At 43.1% G+C, this 9,363-nt stretch overlaps 1 protein-coding gene across 1 annotated transcript in view; it reads left to right on the forward strand.

Moving 5' to 3' along the window:
- The window catches only part of LOC102824265 (substance-P receptor-like), a 316,500-nt gene extending 308,769 nt beyond the window's left edge, over window positions 1-7,731 (forward strand). Inside the window, exons 3-5 of the mRNA XM_006870780.1 lie at window positions 2,499-2,649; window positions 4,583-4,779; window positions 7,242-7,731. Coding sequence (XP_006870842.1) covers window positions 2,499-2,649; window positions 4,583-4,779; window positions 7,242-7,533 — 640 coding nt within the window. The 3' untranslated portion in view covers window positions 7,534-7,731. The remainder of the gene's footprint in view (window positions 1-2,498; window positions 2,650-4,582; window positions 4,780-7,241) is intronic.
- The last annotated feature ends 1,632 nt before the right edge of the window (window positions 7,732-9,363 follow it).

Here is a 9,363-nt window from a genome sequence, read left to right on the forward strand (position 1 = left end):
CCCCAACGAGATGGATTGGCCAAGTGGCAGCATTGATGGACTCAAGCGTGGCAACAATAGTGAGGTGGGCCAGGATGGGGTAGTGTTTCATTCTGCTGTGCATAAGATCACTATGGGTCGGTACCAAATCGATGGCACCTAACAACAACAAAACCTTCACTCAATTCATAATAAAAATTTTTTAAAAAAGAAAGAAAGAAAAGCCAAGATCAGCCTGTGGGAACTCTATGGAGCACAGTGGTGTGATCCTCAGATGGTCAAGATGACGCAGGACCCGGCAGTTTCTCACTCTATTGTGCACTGGAGTATCCATGAGGCAGGCTATGCAGAAGCTCACAGCAGCTAGTAGATGTGACTTGGAGGCTTTCAGGGTGGCTTGCTGCTGCAAAGTCTCCAAACACGTTGAGTGCAAGCACTGTCAATACAGATGAAGGTGGAGAGAGGGTGCTAATATTAGGTAGGAAGCGTGGTGTGTAGCAGGGCCACATGGCTGATAAACTCGGAAGTCTCCTGAAGAAGGTGACAATGGCAGGGTCTAAAGAGCCAAATGCAGCCTGTCTATATAGAATGGATGCAAACAGGTTCTTTAATGAATTTGTATTCATTAATTAAGAAGTCTCCAAGTGTCTTCAAATTTCAGTATTCAGAGAAGACTGTGTGACTGGTAAAACTGTGGGGACTCACAAAGAAGTGATCGAAGGCAAATAGAGTATCAATAAAGGAGAAAGAACATGAAATTGAGAGGTTAAGTGCTCTATATTAGGAGAACATCATTGCCTAGACTAAGTAGAGATTGTAGACAGAATAGAAGAAAAAAATTACTGGGTGACTTTTCTCCAATGATGAGATGCAGTTTTGTGGATCACAAACCTGTATCCTGGTCCCAGATCCTCCTTTTACCAGCTCTGTGAATTTGGGCAAATAAATTAAACGGTCTAAACTTTGGTTTCCTTTCTACAAAATGGGATTATCATAGTACCTACCCAAATGTTTGTTGTGAGGATTTAATTAGAATATGCCAATAAAATGCTTGGCATAATAGCTATCATAAACTCAATAAAACTTAACTACCACTCTGTTCATAATAGTATCAGCAATATTATCAACATAATTAACACAGTGACCTCTATAATTAGCCCTAAAAATAGGGCTGTTTTAATTAGCCATTAGCAGTTGGAATGCCAACTCTCCCTATTACATTTCCATTGGAAAAAATGCACTAAGTCAATGAAAGCACACCAAGGATCCCTTGAGAAAAATACCCTTTCTCAGCATTTCAATAGATGTTTGAGTCTCCTACTTTGATGTCAGAATAAGATGAATGGTGCTCTTTTAGCAAATAAACCTCAAAATCTCAGTGATTAAGACTGTAAAGCTTTGGTTTTGCTCATGTTCTGGTATAATAAAAATCAGTTGACATCTCTCTCCCAAGTACTAACTCAGGGGCCCAAGCAGCCTCCATCTGGAGATGTGTTTTTAAGAGTCAGACTTTATACCTTGTGGCTTACACTCACTGATCCTAGTGTTAGGATAAGTTTTGTCCCTCTCATAGAAGACAGCTCTTTAAATGAATCTTTTTTACTCTAAGCCGATTCTTCTCATTTCCATGAGTCCATTGTCATAATGTATGGTTTGGGGCTTTCACTATCCTAGTGGTCTCATCTGAATGTACTAGTTAGCCTACATCCCTGCACCAAGATTGATTCTAAATGTAGAAGTCTGACAGGTATAAAATGAATAGCATAATCACCTCCTTTTTTCTAGAGAATATACTTCTATTAATACAGCCTAAAGCCACACTCATTTTGTATGTGATACTGAAGTTACCACCAGCTGAAATAGCCTTAGGTATACAGTGGATTCAGTGTTCTCTTACCGATGTTTGCTCTTCTCTTTTCAATCTAAATAGGAATCTTCATGATAGAAAAAGTCCATAAGGACTTCATAAGTAGACGAGATTTGATTGCTCTAATTTATCCACTTATATAACCCATCTACTCTATGCTCTGGTAGCGTAGTGGTTACCAATTGGGCTGCTAACCTCAAGGTCAGCAATTTGAAACGTTCCGCGGGAGAAAAATGAGGCTTTCTGCTCCTATAAAGATTTACAACCGCAGAAACCCTATACAGGGTAGCTATGAGTCGGAACTGACTCCACGGTACTTAAAGACAACAACAACCCTATGCAGGTGGCAAGCCTCCTGGGAGCGGGGAAGGGGGGAAGAGGAAGATGCCTTATAGAAAAAGCTTATGTTGGCGTTCTGGTGTGGCGCTGTGCGCTAATGCGTCAGATTGCAAAGTCGTTTGAACTGCAAGGTCGGTGGTTCAAGCTCACCAGCTGCTCCTTGGAAACCCTATACTGGGTCACTATGGGTCGGAATCGACTCGACGGCACTTCACAACAACAAATTGTTGGTAAAATCCTGAGCCAATTAGCTGCCAAGTCTTAACCACCTCTGTTATTTCTTAGGCTGACTCTCCCATTCACCTTGTTGCAGGTACCACATCTGTGTGACTGTGTTGATCTATTTCCTCCCCCTCTTGGTGATCGGCTATGCGTACACCGTAGTGGGAATCACCTTATGGGCCAGTGAGATCCCAGGGGACTCCTCTGACCGGTACCACGAGCAAGTCTCTGCTAAACGCAAGGTGAGCATGTGCAGGCAGCCCATAATCCATCCTGACCAGGCTACAGGTTAGCAAGCAAGAGTGACGACTGCCCTATAGCCTTAGAAGACCAAGATGCCAGAGGTCTGAAAACTGAGGAGGGGGAGGAAACTCTGAGAGGGGAAGGAAAGGAAGAAAAAGAGTATTTCTTCAAAGTATTTGTAACCTAGACCTGAAGGTACAAACATGAACCACCCTTCTCATTCCTGAAGAGTAGCTGCAACCTGTCAGCCATTAAAACACATATACTATACATTTAATACACAAGCATTTAAGAGTTATGCAACCCTTTTTATTGTTGATTGACATTTTCCATAAATAATACATCTACATCATTCAAACACCAAAAAGCGTTAAAAGGGACACAGTTATAATGATGAAAAGAGATCAAAGCTTGTTGGGTGAGGACTGAGGAGAGCGTCTGACTGTAAAGGGATAACTTGAGGGATTTTCTTTACAGTGGAGCAGTTCTGTACACTGATTGTGGTGGTGTTTTCACTTATTTATACTTAACAACAACAACACTACATGTGATGCAGAATAAACACTCAACCTCAAGGTTGATTTGAACCACAAGGGTGGCCGTTCAAATTCACCAGACACTCCTTGGAAACCCTATGCAGATGATAACATTTTGTAAAACTATTGCTGTTGTTAAGTGCCATTGAGTCAGTTCCAACTCATAGTGACTCTATCTATGACTTCTGAGGAGCGGCTGGTAGGTTTGAACCACCAACCTTGTGGTTCAAACTGACCTTGTGGTCTAGTGTTTATCCTACAGCACCACATGCCCTCAAAAAAGTCAGTTCATGTAAAAACTAGCAATATCCAAAAATACATGTGTTTATTTAATAGTATTGTACTAATACTAGCTTCCTGGTTTTGATAAGGTAGAATGGCTATGTAAGATGATCTCATTGGAGGAAGCTGGGTAAACAGTGCCTATTTTGGCAACTTCTTGTAACTCAAATTATTTCAAAGATAAAAGTTAAAAAAATATATTAAAGGGCTTACTATGAAAAGTCTCATACATAGACACAGTGGTAACTGCTGGCATTAGTGTCTAATTTAGCCTTCTAGAATTTTCATGTATTTTAAAGCTAAGTATTTATTCGTTTCGCCTCTCCTTTTGCACACAAATGATAAATGTATACTGTTCTTCCCCTTGCCTTTTTCATTTAACAATATCTACAAGCTCTTTTACAATCAATGTATAAAGACCTTCAGCGTTCTGCTGTTGTTGTTTTGGTATTACGTCTGCCTAAGTATATCATGGTGTTGATATTATGTAATTTTTCCTGACGATTTCTTGGAATGAAAAAAACAATGGAGGTTACATTTCCCAATATTCGTAAAACATTATTTTACATCTCTTTTAAATATATAATACTCCCTGAATAATCAACCTCCAGATTTCCGAAGCTCTTCCCTTCTCCTTCTTCCCCCTGAAAACTGCTAAAGCCCTCAGCTACCTTGGCTCATTGACCCTTCCCCTGGCCCCGCCCCCGCCCTCCACTGCTGTTTTCTCCCTGTCCTGGATTCACCTTTTCTCATTAATGTATGCTCCCTTGACTCTCCAGTCCTTTCCCAGAAAGATAACATACCACAGTGCTTTTCCATCTTGAGCCTGCACCAGATGGAAACCCCCCTCAGAACTGGTCAGAACACAGAATGCTGGGTCCCACCACCAGTGTTTCTGATTCAGTCAGCCTGGGCTAGTGCCCAAGAATTTACATCTCTAATGAATTCTCAGTGAAGATGATGATGATATTGGTCCCTTTGCCACTGCGCATAAAAGATCCTTCCCCTCCTTGACAAGACCCTTCCCACCCCATACTTCATCATGTGAAGAGGTGGGAAAAAAGAGACAGCAGCCATGAGAGAAGATGTCTCACCTGTCTCACCTTCTTGCCAGGTGGTCAAGATGATGATAGTAGTGGTATGTACCTTTGCCATCTGCTGGCTGCCCTTCCACATCTTCTTTCTCCTGCCCTACATCAATCCTGATCTCTACCTGGAGAAATTTATCCAGCAGGTCTACTTGGCCATCATGTGGCTGGCCATGAGCTCCACCATGTACAATCCCATCATCTACTGCTGCCTCAATGACAGGTAAGAACCCCCCATCCTCTCTCCAAGGACCACAAGACCATCTGCCGATACAGCGAACAGCTGACCTAAATGAGCAAAGCTGGCTGTGACACAAGAGGGAGTAGTGGGGACTGTGGCAAACTACTCCCCAAATGACACCGCCCCCGCTCATTATTGTCACGCACGAGTAGGAGCCCAGGATGAGCAGACATGTTCTTTTTCAAGAGAAACCACAAGTCCACATTTTTCTAAGTTCTTAATGCTGGCAGTGAAGGCAGGGAGGAAAATTTTTCAATCTCTGATTGATGCATATCAAGCATGCCTGCAAGCTAGATCCAGATTCCATCCTTGGCCTGTGAATTTGTTCTCTCTCTTCTCTAGCTCCAGAACACAGGGGGCTGTGTCTCTATATATGTACAGAGAGGGGGCGAGAGAGCCGAAGATTGGTCCAAAGCTGAGTCAGCCACATGTGTCTCAGAAATACCATCCCCCATAGGGCACCTTTGCTCTTCTCTGATCTTTCATACTAGTTGGGAAGCTTTACTCAGTTTCTTCTGGTTTAAAGCCCATTTCCAGCAGGACATAGTAAGCAGAAATGATTCAAGGCCTCAAAGGCATGACTCCTGCCCTTTCTCTGCAACAGAGGTTGGAGAGAATCATCCCCCCAACAGAAGCCAACCTCAGACAAACAAGAGGAGGCAGAACTCATAAGGGATGTGGCCAGTAGTAAGGAATTCATCATGCAGCAGGTTCCTAAGAGGGAGCTGGGGTACCGTGCCACAGCTCAATCCATAATCCAGAACACAACCCCAGCCTCTAACGGGGGAAGGAGGTGGGAGAGGTAGGGACAGGAACAAAATGTTGTTTATAGACTTTGTACCCATCAGTCATCCACCCATAAAGTGTCTTCTGTGGATGAGACATTCAGATACTATAAATCTGGGGAAAGACATTTTCCTCAACTTACCTAAATGTTAAATTTAGGTTAAATCTCCTAATATGTCTTTAATTAAAAGTTGATTCTGCTTGTTGTACAAACCGAGAAATTGAGTCACACCCAAGGGACATGGTTGGCAGAAAGTCTATGAGCTACTTGAGAGAAAGGACTGAGTCTTTTATTATTATTATTATTATCATTATTAATTATTATTATTATTATTATTATTATTGTTTGTGTGAAGGTTTACAGAGCAAAGTAGTTTTCCACTCAATAATTTGCACACATTCTGTTTTGTAATATTCACTGTAATTCCTCAACATGACAGACTCTTCCTGCTTCCTCCCTGGGTTTCCCCTCTCCAGTCTACCTTCTTTCCTACCCTTCCTGTCTTCTGAGTTTTTTTGGTTTGTAATAAATACTGCCCTTTGGGTCTCCTATGGTGAATTGTTCATGGAATACACTTACAAGATACTGTTCACTATCTGTTGTTTGACTGCAAGGCAATTCCCAGGTGTGGGTTCAGTTCCATGTTTGAAGGATCTCAAAGGGTCAGTCTTGGAGGTTCCACCAATTTCTGTCAGACCATTAAGTTTGGTCATTTTTATGATTTCTGAGTTTTCTTCTGAATTTTTCTACCATTCTGTCCTGGACCTCCTGTGATCCAGATTAGAATGCTTGGCACCATCTAGTTCTTCTGCTCTCAGGGTAATGGAGTCTGTGGTTGGGATGGTCCCTTAAGTCTTTGTACTAATTGTTTCCTTGAACTTTGGATTTTCTTCACTCTACTTTCATCGGGATGGGGACACACCTTTAGATGCCTCTTAGATAGCTTATAAGACCCCCATCCATCACTAGTCACCACAGCAGGATGTAGAAAATTGTCTTTGTGAACTATGTTATGCCAATTGACTTAGCTGTCCCCCAACTGACTCATTCCCTGAGGTGTTTGGTTAGGGCTAAAAAGTTTTCATAACTCTGCCCCCCAGTTTGCTCTACTATCTACATGGGTATACTTACAGCACATACAAATATGTCAATAGAAATACCTTCTGCCAAACTTATATACACATGGATGGGTGTAGTTCCATTTGCCATACCCCTACCCTTGTTCATTTTGCATGTCTGCCTATGCATCCACTCATAGATTATTGTTTGTTGTTACTGATACTGCAGGATTGTATATGCAAAGTTTTTACCTCTCAGTAACTGGCATAGCATCCTGCACATAGAAAACACTTGGTGAGTGTTTGCTGATGTTGGCTTGACTAAAAATCTATTGATCCTGCCCTAAAGGAAGCAGCAGAGCTCAGCAACTAGCCTCTGTAAAGGCACCCATTTCCCAGAAATCTAGTATTGGATTTGACTTTCATTTCACCCTTTAATCTTTTGGACTTTCACATCTCCAGTTGTCAACTAGTTTAAAAAATAACAATAGCAGAAAATCACACTTGGGTGCATTGGTCTGTTCAAGAGCCGCTGCAGTGCTGGAAATGCCCCTAAAAGTGGCGCTCCCATAATCACTCCCCATCTTCTTCCTCCCCAGGTTCCGTCTGGGATTCAAGCATGCCTTTAGGTGCTGCCCCTTCATCAGTGCAGGGGACTACGAGGGTCTCGAAATGAAATCCACCCGATACCTTCAGACACAGGGCAGTGTGTACAAAGTCAGCCGCCTAGAGACTACTGTCTCCACAGTAGTTGGTACCCATGAGGAAGAGCTGGAGGATGGCCCCAAGACCACGCCTTCATCTCTAGACCTGACTTCCAATGGTTCCTCCCGCAGCGACTCTAAGACCATGACAGAGAGCTTCAGCTTCTACTCCAGCATGCTCTCCTAAACACAAGGCCTTCCACCGGTGCCACACACCATTGTATCTTGCTTCATTTCATGCATGGGTATTTTCTTGATCTGTAGGCCATCAGAAATATCCTAACTCTGGGGCATTTGGAAAGGGTCAGAATTATTTAGGTGAAAACCTTCTATCCTGGAGTCCAAAAAACCAAGATCCTCCCCTGGCTTTGCCACTCTGACGCTGTGTAACTTAAGGTAAATCATCAAGCTTCTCTGAGCCTGTAAAATGATGACAAGGTTGGGCTAAAGTTTTTCTATAGCTCCATGATTCGGTTAATGCGCCAGACTGCAAAGCCGTTTGAACTGCAAGGTCGGTGGTTCAAGTTCACCAGCTGCTCCTCGGAACCCCTGTACAGGGGCCGCTATGGGTCGGAACGGTCTCGACGGCATTTCACCACCACGACGACGATGATTCTGAAGTAATTTAGGATACAAGCAAGGGCTCATTCAGGATCAATCTGGCAGTATACCGACAGATCAAATGAATTCATCTGCCTTTATTCCCTGCCTTATTTGAACAAATCCATTCCAGAATCATGTTCAGATTACCATTCCTTTGGCTAGTGACTTACTTGACACCATCCTTCACTTGATGGGGTGAACAAAAGAAGGCACTCCATAAAAGCTTAATGACAGAGTTAACCCCGACTCTAAGCATCCAAGAAAAGAGGACACACTCTCCTCCTTGTTGGGACCTCGGCATTTCAGTATGTTGAAACATTACAAGTCGGAATCAACTCAGACAGTGGGTTTGCTTTGAGGGAAGCACACTAGGAGAGTGAGAGCATCACAGTCTTCTGCATTCATTGTCTTCCCGGGGCATTTTCTAGGAAACTGACACAGGAAGAAAATGTCCACTAAATACAAGCTGGTATCTGTTACAGACCAACAGTCAGGAGCTCCATTGACTTCATCTGCCTGGGACTTGCTTTCCTTATTTGTGAAATAAAGGGGCTGAACTAGATCATCTAAATATCCCTTTGAATTTTAACATTCAATGGCTCACCGATTATATGATTTTTATTTGTTTCACACACAGAGAAAAAAATACCTGGCTCCTACACACCTAGAAATTGCTAAGAAAATATGTAACTATACATATCTGACATTCTCTACTGAATTCCCCTAAAACAGTGAGTGCATTTCTTCTCCTGGAAGGTTTTAGCCTACTGGAAGTTGGAGACTGCGTACCAAGCCTGCACCTCTCCATTGGACTCTAGCCGTCGAATTCTACAGCTGAAGATGCTATCAGAGAAGGCAAATGCGAGCTCCCTGCTCTGGCCTTGTGGACGTCTTAGGGCAGGGTTCTGACCCAGATTCACAGCTTTATAGTAACAGAGGAATGTGCCAGTGGGTGTGTAGGCTACCTGCTGCAGCGGTACCCCTGGGAAAACAGTACCTGGCAGTTTCCCTGAAAAGACCCCAAAATCCCCGCTCCCTGCCCCACAACTTCTCTGAGCTCCTACCTCTGATGGGGTGGTATGACTCACCAACCCTATAGGACAATGAGCCTGCCAAAACCATGAATGGAATGCTTCTTGTCTTAGTACATATTTAGAGTTTCCAGCAGGTGAATATGCAGTGTTTTGTGTGTCTCCCAGCTCTGTGCTTTGTCCAGATGTAGCTAGAAGCAGCAGCCTCATGCCACATCCATAAGTGTCCATCGTTTTAAAGGAAGAACAGCTCTACCCACAGAGTTCACAGCCTTTATAAGCCTTGCTGGCTCTAATCCACCCAGAGCATTGGGGGCTGTTGTATAGCTACCGTATAAGCCAGAAAGACCCATGCGTCATATTCTGCAAAGCAGCATGGAAGG

Source organism: Chrysochloris asiatica, unplaced genomic scaffold, assembly GCF_000296735.1.
Source record: "Chrysochloris asiatica unplaced genomic scaffold, ChrAsi1.0 scaffold00151, whole genome shotgun sequence".
Lineage (NCBI taxonomy): Eukaryota > Metazoa > Chordata > Mammalia > Afrosoricida > Chrysochloridae > Chrysochloris > Chrysochloris asiatica.